General features: G+C 45.0%; 1 protein-coding gene across 1 annotated transcript in view; it reads left to right on the plus strand.

Moving 5' to 3' along the window:
• Positions 1-16,476, plus strand: part of LOC140133190 (uncharacterized) — a 437,171-nt gene that overhangs the window by 137,844 nt on the left and 282,851 nt on the right. The window contains exon 11 of the mRNA XM_072153006.1: positions 6,490-6,543. Coding sequence (XP_072009107.1) covers positions 6,490-6,543 — 54 coding nt within the window. The remainder of the gene's footprint in view (positions 1-6,489; positions 6,544-16,476) is intronic.

The raw sequence follows: 16,476 nt of genomic DNA on the forward strand, positions 1-16,476 counted from the left end.
TGTTGGAGCTATCCAAAGCTTCTCAACCTCTGTCCACCTATTAAAGGCAGGCAGGGAAGTCCAAGAGGTAATATGGCGTAGATGGGTTGCATAGTAGTACAAGGTTATGTCCGGTAGACCTAGTCCACCTCTAGACTTTGGCGCTACCAGCACTGATTTAGGAATTCTATGCCTCTTGGAGTTCCACAAGAAGTCCAAAAACAGTGTTTGGATTGTGCGTAAGGCAGCTACTGGAACTCGAACCAGAAGGGTCTCAAATAGATGGAGAAACCTGGGCAGGACAGACATCTTAATCGCCGCTATTTTACCTAGCAAGGATAAGTATAAGGGGCGCCAGCTCTGGAGTTGTTTCCTAACATCCTGGATTAAAGGGGGAAAATTTTCTTTATATAGGGAGGATACTAATGGCGTAAGTTTTGTCCCCAAGTATTTGAGAGACGAGCTACACCAGGAGTAGTGGAAATTATCCTGTAGGGTCCGCAGTAGTGAGGCAGACAAGTTCAGAGGCAGGGCTTCGGACTTTGCATGGTTTATCTTATATCCTGACATCACACTATATTCTGTAATAATCGAGTGCAAATTTGGTAGTGATATCAGGGGATCTGTGATGGTAAGTAAAACGTCGTCTGCGAACAGAGCAATTTTAAACTGCTTATCCCGTACTTGAATACCCTTAATATCGGGGCAGTTACGAATAAGAGCTGCTAAGGGCTCAATACTCAGGACATACAACAAGGGGGATAAGGGGCAGCCCTGGCGTGTCCCGTTTCAAATAGGTAGGGAAGGAGAATGGGCATGAGTAAGCCTAACTTGCGCCGTAGGGGAGGTATACAAACCATGTAGCGCCTTTATGAATGGTCCTCTGAAACCAAAACGAGCAAGGGTTCTGAACATGAACTGCCAGTTTAACCGATCAAAGGCTTTTTCTGCGTCAAGACTAAGGAGCAGAGCCTCTGATTTTGGTTTTTGGACCACATCTATTAAATTGATGGTGCGACGCGTGTTGTCCACTGCTTGCCTAAATTTAACGAATCCGACTTGGTCTTTATGCACCAAATTCGGGAGCCAATCGCCTAGTCTGTTAGCAAGTAGTTTGGTGAAAATTTTGAGGTCGGCATTGAGCAAACTAATGGACCTATAGCTAGAGCACTCAGATGGGTCCTTTCCTTGTTTGGGGATTACTGTGATATGTGAGGATAGCATCGTCTGAGGAACTGGCTCGCCCTGGAGAAATCCATTGAAGAGTTCAACCATATTAGGGAGCAAGAGAGGGAGGAACGTTTTATAATATAGGTACGTAAACCCGTCTGGGCCAGGGGCCTTACCCCCGGGCAAATTCTTTATTGTATCCTCTATTTCCTCTGCCGTGATGGCTTGATTCAGGTGAGCCAGCGCCTCAGACGACAGCTGGGGAAGAGGGCATTGAGACAGGTAGTGATCTAGTGTAGCGTTTTGCTCTAAAGATGAAGATGGCGAAGGGGAGTCCAGAGAGTAAAGAGCGGAATAATAGGTGTGGAATAGTTCAGCTATTTTGGAGGGATGATAATGCATAATACCCTTTTTATCTCTTATGGCAAAGGGGGCCTGGGAAGATGATTTATGTCTAAGCTGCCTGGCCAGTAGTGTGTGAGCCTTATTACCGAATTCGTAGAATTTCCGTTTAGAGTACTTAATCATGCGCTCCACGTCTAAAAGGTCTAACTCCCGTAGTTTAGAACGTAGAACCTGGATTCGTCTTAGTAGGGAAGGTGTAGGGGAGGTGGCTAGATCTCTTTCAGCCTGTCTAAGATTCTGTTTATATCTAGAGTAGTTAAGTAATCTATCTCTTTTTATCTTAGTGGCTATAGATATAGCCTCGCCTCTAAAAACTGTTTTATGGGCATCCCATAGAATTGGGACGGATGGTGCCGTCGGGGTGTTTTCCTTAAAATAATTAATCAAAACCGTCCTCAGGGATTCTCTTGAGAGTGGGGAAGAAAGGAGGGTTTCATTAAGACGCCAGTGGGGAGATTTAAGTGGGGTATCTTCCAACCTCAGGTCCAGGGAGATCGGGGCATGGTCTGACCATGTTATTTGGCCAATTTCAGCATCCCCTAGGGCTCGTAATGTCGGGTAGTTGCCAAAAAAATAGTCTATTCGCGTATGAGTCCTATGTGGGGGGGAATAAAATGTAAAGTTCCTGGCCGTCGGGTTATTCACTCTCCATAGGTCATACAGTGAGCTTTTACGGATCAAACGACGGAACCCTGTAGCTAACGTTTTCATCCCCTGAGATGTCGGGCGGGCCGGGACTGATAGGCAATCTACACTGTCCGAGAACACTACATTAAAGTCACCACCCACCAATAAAAGTTCGTGTTGATCAGATGTTAATCCAGAAAGGACCTTATTGAGGAAGGGGAGCTGGCTGGAGTTTGGAGCATAAATATTACATAGTGTCATGTGAATGTTCATGAGTGAACCCTTAATTATGATATATCTGCCGTGGGGATCTGCTACAGTTTCCGTTAGCTGAAATGGGCAATGCCTAGAAATAAGAATAGCTACCCCTGCCTTCTTAGTGGGAGCATTAGCCAGGAAAGACACGGGATACCAGTGGTTGGCAAAGTGAAAGGAACTCGTGGATGTGAAATGTGTTTCTTGGAGGAACACTATGTCTGCTTTGGCCTGGCGTAATTCTTTCAGAAGAAGCCGCCTTTTCACATCTGAATTGAGACCTTTAGTGTTTAGGGAAAGTATTTTAACCATAATCTGTATAAGTTAGCTTGTCAGCTGTATGGGAAGTTTTTATAGGTGACGGAATCGCGGCCTTAGAGCCTCCTGGGGGAGCTCGGCCGGGTTCTGTTTCCGTCACACGGTTGGGTGGATTGGGAGACAACTTGTATAGAGACTCATGGACCAACACATGAAATAAAACCAAAAACAAGAATAAAACAACATTAACATAAAACACTTGCAAAAGCGAGGGTAGCCTACGGCAGGTCTCGCCGTAAATCTTCCGAAGTGTAGTCCCGCATTTCTCCGGGGCTGACATTGTCAGTTACCGGGAGCAAACCTCTTTGGGAAGATTTACCCTTGGGGAGGAAAAACGTACACCGGAATAAAAAAATGGGTAACGGAACAGAAACATCTGGATAAACCCGCATCCCTGAGCCCTTATGCAGGACACCGACATGTAGTTAAGCTATGGTAACCTCTATGGTAGTTAACCTATGCATTAGTAAAGACTATATGTACAACAATTAGAGAGGTAGAGCCAATTAGATTTAACATATAAGGATTAAGATTAACCCGAGCGTATATTAATATACATCAGAAGGAGAATGGCAATATTTTGTCGATACTTATCATCCATTGGACTGTCTACTTCCATTGTCCAGGGCCCTCTGTCTCTTCTTTGACGGTCGGACTTGTTGCCACGTAGGAGGGAGATCCACTGGGGATGGATGTTGAGGCCAGTCCGGGAGCTCCGGGTGAGCTGGAAAGTATCACAAAAATTTTCGAGATCTTCTGGGTATCGCAGGACGGCTGAATGACCGTCTTTTCTTGCCGTCAGGCTAAATGGAAAACCCCAGCGGTAAGGTATGCCTTGTTCTCTTAGGAGGTCTAAGAGCGGTTTCAGGGCTCTGCGCTGTTGTAGCGTAATCCAGGAGAGGTCTTGGTATAGTTGGAGCTTAGCCCCCAAAAAAGAGATGGATTTCATCAAGCGAGACCGCTTCATTATTTCCTCTTTTAACATGAAGTCATTCACATGGCAAATAACATCTCGGGGAGGACCTGCCGTCTTAGGGCGCAGTGCCCTGTGAGCTCTGTCCATCTTAATGGGGGTTTCAGCTCCCTGAAATCTTGCTTGGCGGGCATTTGCTGGATATAAAGCCATAACGGGTCATGCAAGGGTGGAGATATTTGTGAAGGGATCGAGGAATACAAATGTGGGGAGGCCGGTGGAGAGGTCAGGGATTCCTGTGCTTGCTGTATACACCCATCTCCAACTGGAGAGCGTAATTGAGCTTGAGTGGCATAAAATGTGCTTTTTCGCAGTGCAGCAGCATATGATACTTCCAGCTTTTGACTGGTTAAGACATCTGGGGAACACAATGTGTGCTGTAGGGCAGGGGAGGGAGACAGTGAGGGGTGCAGGATTTGTGGTCCCAGGTCAGGGGCTGGTGAATGGCCTCCTTCACTTAATGGGAGCTGGTACCCCGGTGTTGGAGGGGTTAATGTTGTAGCTGGAGAGACAGGCTGTGGAGGTGAGGCCTTCTGTTTGCTACATATGTAGCTAGGGTGTCGGGGAGCTACCTCTGGCCTCTCTCCAGGTCCAGTAAAGGAGCTGGGTTTTTCCCCCACCTTGTCATCTGCACTCCGGTGCTGAGGTAGAGGCTCGAGCCCTTCACACGGGTTCTCCGGCTCCTTGTGTGCGCTGTGTCGCAGCGCCGGAAGTGGCGCCTCGTGGCAGGCTCGGGCCGGCGCCATCTTGCCATTCCCCGCCGGCACTTCCGCGCTTCTTTTTTTGAAGAAGTCCGCCGCTGGCTGGGCTGGCGGCGGCCTCTCATCACTCCTGGACCTTCCCGCCGACGGTCCCCTCCGGTTCCCCATTTCGAGGTGAGTCGGGTCCGCGTATTCTTCGCTTATGTAGCGCTGGTGATGCGGAGCTCACTATCTGTGCGTCCGCTCACATCGGCTTCCGGGCACGCCCCCCCAGGGAGTTTTTCTGACCACCATATTAGGGGTCAGAAATTAATTTTTCCCTGCTTTGGGCCAATTGGCATCAACCTTTGCAGGGTTTTTGCCTTCTTCTGGATCAACACAATATAATGTATAGGATGGTCTGATGTCTTTTTCTAACCTATTTTACTATGATAAGATCTGGGGAACCCAGCCTATAATTTAACTATTACAAACAGACCATTCTGAATGGGTCATTGTTCACACCATTTGGTGCAGCAACAATGGTACACAACAGTAAATTTGGAACGATTAACTTTAATGTTCTGGATTTACAACCAGCACCTCTAACACAATCGAACTATGGATCACTCTTTCATACATCTACAGGAACTACAGTTTCTTTGATATACAGCTAAGGCATCCCCAGATATGAACACATGCACACCAGCGACTGTTTGATGGGGAGGGGACAAATCACAGAAAGAGCACAGAGTTAGAACCTGGCAGTCTTAATTTTCCTGTATTGTGAGTCTTAACAAGTTCTTTTGAACTTTACATTCATAATCTGAGCCAGCAATGGTACAAAAGCCTCATTTGCAAATGTTAATTACATTTAATACAGGAATATAGACAAGGAGGCAGATTTATCAATCTGTCTGAAAGTCAGAATATTCTTAGTTGCCCATGGCAACCAATCACAGCTCCCCTTTAAAATATTCATGAGCACTGGTAAAATGAAAGCTGAGGTGTGATCGGTTGCCATGGGCAAATAGAAGTATTCTGGATTTTAGACAGCTTGATAAATCTACCCCATTATGTTTCTCATGATACTAGACAGTTTTACTATGATTGTATGCAGTCTATGAAAACAGTCACTGGTAATATTTTACCCCCTACACTTACTCTTTACATTTTAAATTACTTTTAAAGATTATATTATAGTAGTCATTTCAAAGTAGACATCTAGATAAATCAAATGCATTTTTTGGCAGAAACATTTTGTTACTGAGATAACTTAAGTGTCTTACAAACCACTGACCCTCAATTTAGAATGTGTATGCACTGTGGGCACTGGAGCTTTCCTAATGCTGTGCTGCCCGGTCCTCTCTGAAAATGTCCAAAATGTTAATAAAAAATTGATGGCCCAAAAGACTTTAAAGAAGATCTGCTTTTATCATTTCAATTATTTTTTAGAATATATATATATCTAGATTATCTTATACTAAAGTTTTCAGCGCTAAATCCATACCTCTTTTTCAAGCAGATAAACAAAGTATGTATATATTTAGTCAAACAGACCGCTGCTATATAGGGCAAATGGTGCCAAAATGCCTGAAGACATAATTTTACACATTGTTGTCAAACAAGTATTCATTTATAAAAAGTATACATTCATGGGAAACTTTCGATTATCAAGTGAGTTAGATGATCTACAGCTAATACTAAAAATTATAGGCTGCATGGTACCATACATAATTATATCAGTTTAAAAAAAATATCTAAAATATTCAAATACATGTCAGAGTTCCATCATGCAAAAAAGGATGCAAAGATGTTGGGCGGTATTGCAAGTTCCTATTCCTCAATTTCATGCATGTCTGTGAAATGAGACTGTATTACAAAGAAAGCATATATACAAATTAAAATGCAGTTGGGATAATATATTCTTTGTGGTTAGTCTTGGCTTTTACTGCTACTTTATATACTTATAAAATTGCTGAATGGATTAAGTATGGATAAAAGGAAACTTTTTTAAACTTTGGTTACTATGTTGATGAATTGAAGATTTATATAGATACTGTTATATATTTTTTTCTAAAGGGAAAATCTGGTCGCATGGGATCAACAGGATGTAAAGGAAAGGTTGGAGTTCAGGTATGAATAATATTGCTTTGAAAATCTTGCTCCTTTTTCCTGGCAACTAAACTGACTAAACTAAATTTAAAGTGTAAACATCATTTCAAAAAACTTTTGATATGTTGTAAGCCTTTTTGCATTTGGTTTAGTAACTCAAATCTTGCTCATTCCTCTTGTATTCTGCAGCCTTCCCCCTGTTGTTAGTGACTCCTTAGATTGCTGCTGCTAGGCACATTCTGTCTTCACTGAGCTGCTGACTACGGAGGGAGAGACACGCCCCCTCTCTCCCTGTTTACCTCATGGTTCAGTACTCCAGCACTCAATCATGTGCTGCCAGGAGCCCTAACTAATGTAATAACCAAACAACTACACTTATCTCTCCCTCAGCTTTCCCTACACTTGTATATAAACAACACCTCACACTCCACAGCAGGAAATGGCGGGAGAGACTCTCCAAATCTTCAAGCTGCCTCCTCATGTGCTGTGCTGAAGGGATGGATGGATAGATATGATGTTGATAGATAGATTGATAGATAGATATGGGATAGATAGATAGATATGAGTTCATATGATATAAGATATTAGATAGATAGATAGATAGATAGATAGATATGAGATAGATATGGGATAAATATGAGATAGATAGATATTAGATAGATAGCTATTGTGTCATTGGTCAGCAGCCCGGCTTGTGATGAGGTGACAGGAGGCAGGTCCCGCCCCTCCATCTTGCTGATTGTAGTTTTTTTGAGAACTGGAAACCCTGGTTGCTATGGGCCAAAAAAGGTACTAAATGAGGACCAAGAGGCAAAATGCTTTAAGGAATGATTCCCAGGGACACCTGGAGCAGAATTATGTTTTTAATTGTTTTTTTTGTTCAGAATGCCGGTTACACTTTAAGTTTAAAAACCAACATTATATTACTTTTGAAAAATATTGTATTAAAATAAAAATCCAAATCAGCAACCAGACTGACACTATCACACTGTGTAATAATCTGATATCAAAAAGGAATGTGCAAGTGTTTAATGTGTTAAACATTAAACGTGTAGGCCACTAAACAAAAGGCAAACACACACATATTCTGTATTTGTCACAAGGTAAATATCTCCACAAGAGGAGGGGGAGAAATTCCTCTATTTTGAAACAGCCTCAAATGTGTGAATATACAACACTGCAGAGAACTGACCCTATAACAGTATAATAACTTCAGTTTCTTTCTGATAGAAATTTTTGAAGTTTTTTCATGATTTTTCATAAGAATCACCAAGACTCACATTTTGCGGGTCCTGCTTGGGTTTCAAGTGACTTTAAAAGCCCTAAATAATAGTAAAACCCATTAATTAACTCATTATAGAAACTAAACGCCTCAACCTAAAACGTTTATGTAATTTACGAAACTTTTACGAAATTTGTAACCCTTTAAGTGTTTCACATGGCTTAAAACAAAATTATGCTGCAATGTGTACTAACATTTTTTGTTTAAATGAATGTATTTTTCAATATATGTAAACATTTACAAAGGTTTAAATGCAAAAATGCACTGAAAAGTTCGTCATGTGAGATGGTATCCTGTGTTATACTGTGGTTATCTTTTATCCATGTTTTTAATTCATGTGTCAAGCAAGTGGGGTGTCATAGTTGTGTACAATGTCTGCTAACTGGCTGCCTACCATTCTTCCGCTCGTTCTCCCCACATACTCAAGACCACATTAGTGCTCTGTATATGACCACTTTGGACCTGCAGTTAATAAATTGCCTTATGTGGTATTCTTTGCCAATTACAGAAGATATAAATGTTTGCACAACATGTTCAATTAATCAACTGTCGCTCCTATAAGTGTCCTATGAGACCATCCCCAACACACTACTAAGGTCAGGATCCATCAGGAGAATATGCCAATGCTTTTTAACCATTGCTTTGGCTTTTTGTAAACTGTTATTTTAGATGGTAATAAGCCTTATCACTGAGTTCCTCTTAGAGGAGGTATCTTAGTACCCCCAATTTTTGTGAAAAGTTCTGACAAGCAATTTCTTTGCAAGGTTAGGTACTGGCCTTTAGGTTTACCATGCCTGATGGTTACTCCCCCAGTTAAGAAAAGAATTGGTTGGTGACTGTTGGCGGTCTCAAGCATGTCCGTTTCAATTTTTTAAATTGGAACATCTAAAAATGGTAACTCATCAGCCTGGATCTCTCATGTGAAGCAGCCCTATAAGATTGGGCTTCCTCGGATACGGCCACGTCTGCTGGAGGGATTGCACAACGAAACAAATTGTTTTTGTATATGAAATGTCCGGGATTTACTACATGACCCACAGCCGTCCTGTGGTAATGATTGCTGAATCCAGGAGGTCAGACAAGACTCAATAGCTCATGTCTGGCCACCGCTGCCAGAGTGTGACGTGATCGTAACCGAGGAAGCCATCTCGTTTCTAAGGGACAGAATGACTACATTTATGAGAAATTATCTTCACACAGGAACATTTTTTAATAACATCCAATTGAAGAAATGTTTATAAATGGAAGATTAGTGAAACTGAATGTGAATGCCCAGGCGAGAATACCCCTTTAATGTTAAAAAAAAATTAGGTAGCGAGTGCCATGATACAAAAATTAAATTTCAGGGGTCGAGATTTTCTCTGTTAGAGGGGGAGGACCAAGAGGGAGAGGATACTAGGGGAGGGGTTGAGCAATTAATGCTAAAAGAAATGTTGGCTGCCATTAACACGTGTAATAGTGGATTTGACAGATGAAGTGGGAGGATTAATAAGCAATGTCTCACTACTAAGAGAAGATTTAAATAAGATCAGAGATGAATGGAAAATTACGGAGGAGAAGGTCCAAAATCTGGAGAAAGAAATAACCAACAACAGAATATTGGATAATAAGGCTCCTAAAGGGAATATAGCGGATCTGTAGGATCGCTCTAGAAGGCTCAGCTTGAGATTTAATGGGGTACCAGAAAAGGCTTCAGGTGCAAACCCTGTTAGTTTTGTTAAAGAATGGTTAATGGAGAATATAAGGAAGGACTTTTCATATGCCCCTCGAATTATTTGCAAAACTGTGTTTTCTAGGGATAGGGACACTATTCTAAGAAGAGCACGGGAATTAAAAGAATTATCAATTAAGTAGCCCCGTACCCTGATTCTTCTAGGGATACTTTACAGAAAAGAAAGTGTTTTATAGAAGTAAAAAGAGGGTAAGAGAAAAAGGTCTACCCTATCTATATATCTATGAAAAATCGTATGAAACGTATTATTTTTGATTATATTGTTAAACAACTCCCAGCTAAAAGAAGTGGATGGGCCAGGGATATAGCTCGGTCTTCTCATCCTTCTGTAGAAGTCTCCATTTTTCTACATTGAACCATAGAGTTTAAACTATTAAAATCACTTTGTGATGGTAAGGGGTGGTATGTTCTACTGTTTGGATTATTAGGGGGTAAGAAATGTGTATTGGCGTGGGTTTAAATTCCACCTCCTGGGGGGCGAGGCTGGACCTCAAGGAAGATGGCCGCACACTGAGAGAGCTCTGCCACCCCGGTGCCCGATTCAACCCAAAAGAGAGGAGCTACCCTGGCCCCCAAACCCAGAAAGACCCCTGGAAGGGGAGTGAAGACCCCTGGACCAAAACCAGCTGCATCAGGAGGGAATACGACACTTAGCCGGTACCTCCACTCCATTCCCGCCACAGAACCACCGGCTGGGCCTGCACCCAGTAGCAGGATGCCAGCGAAAATGGCGCCATTAGCTCCTCCAGGGACCAAGCCATCGCCCACAGCTCCTGCAGGCAAACGCAGCTCCCCGGACGCCACCGTGCAGCCGCCACAGGTACGAGGCCATGCGGACGCCTCCCTGCACCATGCGGTCTCCGGTCGCCATCGTGGCGCCCCTGCGCCACAAATACAGCAGGGCTCCACTCTGGCGCAGCGCCAAATTTCTGGCGCATCGACACAGGAATCACAGCAGGGTTCTCCCAGGCAGCAGCATGAAGGTGAGCAACCTTCCCAAGTTACCCATCCCTCGCCTATCAAGGACAGCTTGGCCCTCATGGCATCAGACAAGGAGGACTTTCAAACAAAGGTGCCGCCTCTCAGATGTCCTACTATCCCGCAACCAGGGGTGTTTACACCCGGAATCCCGTATGTCCCGCTGTCACAGTCATTTGGAGATGACATTAGTGCTACCCCTGCTATGGCACGTTATGCGGCACCCTCACCAGAGTGGGAGTCCCCACCCGAGCAACAATTCACCGCTTCTGCTGCGGATAGGAGAACACCAGCCCCTGACTTAAGCTGGCACACTCACTTGCAGAATCTGCCCACTAAAGAGGACTTTAAATGTCTGATTGCGGTTGTTAAAGAAACTTTCAAATCCGAATTCTTGGAGATGAGGCGCGATATCCAGTCTATGATTGGCAACCTGGAGGCCGAACAAGCGGATACGAAACGTTTCTCACACACGCAACAAGTCCTGCGTACTCAGTCCTCTGTAATACAAGATATGGCCAGACATCTGGAAGACTTGGATAATAGGGGCAGACGCAACAATATCCGGGTGAGGGGCATCCCCGAAGTGGAGGGTAAGGAGGATGTCCGTTCTACTCTTCAAACTTTATTTTCTGCATTGCTGGATGAGCCGGAGACACAAGTTAAGCTTGACAGGGCGCACCGAGCACTGAGGCCTGAGCGAACCCGAGAGATATCATCTGCTGTGTTCATGACTTCGAGCTAAAAGAGCGGATTATGTCCCTGGCAAGGAGGAAGAGAGACTTCACCTTTAACAGCGCAGAGGTGCAGCTTTACCAGGACTTATCAGGAATTACGCTACAGAAGAGAAGGATGATGCAACCTTTGCTGAATGTGCTACGTGAACACGGGATTTCCTACCGCTGGAACTTTCCATTTGCTCTGTCAGCTACTAAAAATGGAGTCACGACCACTCTATCTGCGAGCACGGACCTACGAGAATTCTGCAAGGTCTGGTATATCCCGATTCCGGAGATGGATGACTGGGACCTTCTCCCTCCACCGATGTATCAGAGGCAAGAGGGAAGCCAGCCCCAGCAGAAGCGACGAAGACCGAGAAATAGAACCTTCTCCAGGGACTCGTGTGATTAAGGGCGGCTGACCGCCCTGCTACATATCCTTTGAAGTTAATTTCTTTAGTCATGTTGGTCCGGGGGGAGGGGGGTTTTCTTTTATCTGGGTGTACCTCCGGGGTACTTCCTCTCTAAGTTTGTTAACCACATACGTGCACTAAGGCACTGGGGTGCTTCTCCCAGTATGATGTCTTATTGTAATCTTTTAGAGGCATCCGTTGCCACAACACCCTCGGTAAGTAGGTCTTGCTCAGACCTTTTCCTCCTAACCCTTAGGTGGTGAAGGATTCTGGACCAGCCGACAGTGCTCCCCGTGTCTAGGGGAAGATCGGCTGATCAGGCCTACACTGGAGACAGGAGGTGCCTCCTCTCTCTAGTTATAGATTGATTGTTCTATTTTCTTCCGTCCTTTTTCCCTCCCTCTTTCTTTTTTTTTCTTGGATTCGTTCTATTTTATTTGTCTCCCCTTTCCTGTTGTTTCGGATCGAGTGTTTGTCTTCCTAGGTGTCTGTGTTTGTGTCGTTTTTGTATCCCTGTAGCTCTAGGGTGCTGTGCACACGGGACTCCATTCTCTGCACTTAAAGGAGGTGTGGCGGTAGCAGTGTATAGACCTCACCCGTCAGAAGCCGGTCTAAGGTAAAACCCGCTTAGGGTGTATCAGCCGCATCATATCCACGCTCTAACTGTTTAGCTTATCATGGTTCAGTTTGTGACTTTGAATGTGAAGGGGCTCAATTCAGCCCATAAGCGCCGCCTAGCGCTCAATGAGCTGAAAAGGTCTAGAGCTGATGTAGTTATCCCGCAGGAAATGCACTTTGACACCACAGGGAACCTAAACTTCACGAGGCACCTATATCCCGTCTCCTATATGGCCTCCACAGACAATAAAAAAGCGGGAGTAGCTAATTCTCTACTTCCTGTCCCATTGTCCCGGAATCGGTGACCTCGGATCCCAATGGGCGATATATTATCATTCAGGGTAAAATGTTTGGGTCGCCAATTCTCCTATGCAATTTGTATGCCCCTAATAAGTCTCAGGTTCGGTTTATCACCAAAGTCCTGAACAAATTGGCCAAACTTCCACTTGCGCCATTACTGTTAGGGGGTGACTTCAACGTAATTTTCTCAGAAACTATGGACCGCTTAGTAATTAACCCAACACCTCCAGCAAGATCCCAAAACAGCATTTCGATGGCCTTTCGTAGGGTTATCCGGCGATTCGCTTTGTATGATCTATGGAGGGTGGGTAATCCAGGCGACCGCTCCTTCACCTTCTATTCCACTCCGCACGGCACGCACACCGGGATCGATTACTGGTTCGGGGATATACAAATATTGCAGTTGATGCAATCTGCAGAGGTGGGTGATATTTCATGGTCAGATCATGCGCCTGTCCATCTAGCACTCAAGGAGGATTTTTCCTCAGTCAGGGCTTGTCACTGGCGCTTAAATGAGTCCCTTCTAAAAAAAACCCTTAATCAAGGAAGAGCTTATTGCAGCTCTGAAAGAGTACTTTCAATTTAATGAGGAATCTATACCCTCCATCCCTATGATATGGGAGGCTCACAAGGCAGTCTTTAGGGGACACTGTATGGAGCAAGGGGCCAGACTCAAAAAGAACAGGCTGCACCTGGAAGGGGAACTGCGAAAAGAGATAGGCAAACAAGAGGCAGCACTCCTGGCTAAACCCACTAGGAGTCGCTTACGCCGGCTGACAGAGACGAGGGAGCAACTCCGGGAAATTCAAACCCAAGCGGTAGAAAAGCTACTTGTGTTTACTAGACAAAAGTATTATGAACAGGCCAATAAACCACACTCCCTGTTGGCGAGACAGTTGAGGGAAAAAAGAGACCATCAGGTACCCCATGTCATACGGGACGCGGCTGGGGGCTTACTACATGACCCTAGGGCTATAGCATCCCGCTTCCACGATTTTTACGCCAAATTGTACTCCCTGCCAGACACCTTGCCCCGAGATGAAAATCACAGGAAAGCAGCTTTGGTGGATTTTTTAGACTCCTGCTCCCTTCCAGGGTTGTCCCGGGAGGCGGTTGAGGCTCTTACCTCAGAGCTAACATTGGATGAGATAGGAGAGGTAATAAAGGAAATGCCTAATGGGAAGTCTCCTGGGCCGGATGGACTCACATACTTATACTACCAGACCTTCTCTGATGTGTTGTTGCCCCGAATGACGAAGCTATTTAATAGCTTTCTTAAAGGTGAACCCTGCCTGAGGCCCCCATTTGATACATAAAGATCAGGTGGGATTTGTCCCTGGTCGGCAGGGGGGTGACAACACCAGAAGAACGATTGATCTTATTGATTTGGTCAATAAACGGGGTGATCAAGCAATAGTTTTGAGCCTGGACGCTGAGAAGGCGTTTGACCGCCTCAGTTGGCCCTTTATGTTCCAGGTTCTAGAACAAATAGGCATACGGGGTCCCTTCCTTCAGGCATTGAAAAGGCTATACTCAAATCCCACAGCTCAAATTAAGCTCCCGCACGCGTCTTCCCCACCTCTGCAGATTCGAAATGGTACCCGACAGGGCTGCCCGCTATCCCCTCTTCTGTTTATACTGTGCATAGAGCCCCTGGCCTCCATCATCAGGCAAGATCCCAACATACACAGCATTGCGCTTCGGGATACAGAATTTAAATTGGCGCTGTTTGCAGATGATATCTTGCTTACCATAACCCAACCCCTCATTTCCCTGCCCAATTTGCAAGCTCGGTTACTACAGTACGGGCGTCTATCCGGTTATAAAGTCAATACCTCCAAGACGGAGGCCCTGCCGCTTAATCTACTGCAACCCCTAGTGGACAACCTTAAATTGACCTTTAAATATAACTGGAAAACAGATGCCATCAAATACCTGGGGATACTGCTGACCCCCTCCTATGGCTCCCTTTACACACAGAATTTCCCCGGTCTTTTCCAGGAGATAAGAACCCTGCTGGATAAGTGGAACTCCCTCCCCCTGTCTCTTTTTGGTAGGATAGCTGCGGTCAAAATGACCATCTTGCCCAAGCTGCTTTATGGATTCGAGACACTACTGGTATCGATTCCGTTGAGCGTCCTGCGATCTCTGCAGGCGATGATTTTGCACTTTATTTGGGCCAAAAAGAGACATAGGATTTCCAAATCAGTTTTGCTATCCCATAAGTCCAGAGGAGGCTTGTCAGTCCCAGACATAATTAAGTATTACTGGGCGACCCACCTGAGACGAATTCCGGCTTGGTCCACCTTGTGGGCTTTCTCCAAATGGATGGAGATTGAAAAATTGTGGTTAGCCCCCTTTCATCCCAACTCCTACCTCTGTTCCAAGAAACCGCCCCCGACACCTAGCTCCTTGCTAGGTCCCATTGCTTTCACAATCACAGTCTGGAAAGCTTGTATGAACAAATTCCCTTTGGTGTCACAGTGTTCCCCAATGCAGTCCTTTTTACATACTCCTTCCTTGCAATGCTCAGGAAGTGCACAGGATTCCAAGCCCTGGCATGAAAAGGGTCTATTCAGATTTGCAGATATTGTGGACTACCGAGATAGGAAGGTTCTACCCTTTGACAGCTTGCGAGATAAGTTCAACCTTCCGCCCTCCGCCAACTTATATTACATGCGGGTTAGGCACTTGTTGCAATCCCTGGAGAGCACTGAAACGGTCTCGATACCCACGGTATTTGAGCACATTTGTAAAAACGCTACCCACACGGCTGGTCTCATTTCAGATATTTACATGGTGTTATTGCACCCAGACCCAGAAGAAGTGAATACACATCCATACATGACCAAGTGGGAGGCCATAGTGGGGGAGACAATAACGCAGGAGACTTGGCAGTTGGTTTGGCGGAGGGCTGCGGAGACGTCCCGTTGTGCCACGTATAAGGAGAACCAGTACAAGCTAATGATGCAAAGGTATCTTACACCCTCCTTGCTACATAGACTGTTTCCGGACACACTCGATATCTGCTGGCGCTGTGGTCTCGCCGGCGGGACCCTTCAGCACATTTTCTGGAGCTGCCCATTCATACAGCCCTTCTGGCAAGAGGTGCAGGCCCTTATTCAAGCAGTCACCGCGGTAGATGTCCCACTTTCCCCTCTATTCTACCTACTGAATGTTTCTCCCCAGCCCCTGGCCAAGGCAATCACCAAGATGTGCCTGCACATTCTGACTGCAGCCAGATGCCTGATTTCGCAATTCTGGAAGAGGCAGGCCCCCCCTTCCCGGCTGGACCTCCTCTCCAGAGTGAGAAGTATTTGCACTATGGAGTCCCCAACAGCCTCCCTGGATAATCGCATTTTGGCCTTTGATAAAGTGTGGGAACAGTGGGATCGCTTCTGGGCTGAGGAGTTGGGGCGCGGGGAGGAGTGAAGTGGGCGCCCAACTGTTTGGGGAGGCTCTGTCTAGAGATTCATATGTTGTCTTTTGTCCTTGTGGGTATGACTGAGGTCCCTGTGTCTCTTCTACTGATTCTTTTTTCCTTTCTTGTGTCTTAGGACTTTTGCTGGGAATGTGCTAGCACATAAGCGGATAAGTCTGATTGCATACCTTAGCTATGAGGCCAACAACTTCAGACACCATATGAGGTTATTGGTTGCGTATGTTCAGGTCCCAACCCTGTTTGCATTTTATATTGTACGGTCATAGACCGGAGAATCGCTGTATAATTACTATGTTTGATGAAGGGTTAATCCCTAGTTAAAGAAGCAGATTGTTGAAAGCTTGTATTCTCAGATCCGACAAATCCTGTCTTTCTTTATTTGTATATATTGTTTATAAAAAAAAAATCTTTTACTGCCCGTTTATTTGCTGACATGTGTCATTACATTGTTTGTTAAACTTTTAATACAA

The sequence above is a fragment of the Engystomops pustulosus genome, chromosome 5 (assembly GCF_040894005.1).
Source record: "Engystomops pustulosus chromosome 5, aEngPut4.maternal, whole genome shotgun sequence".
Lineage (NCBI taxonomy): Eukaryota > Metazoa > Chordata > Amphibia > Anura > Leptodactylidae > Engystomops > Engystomops pustulosus.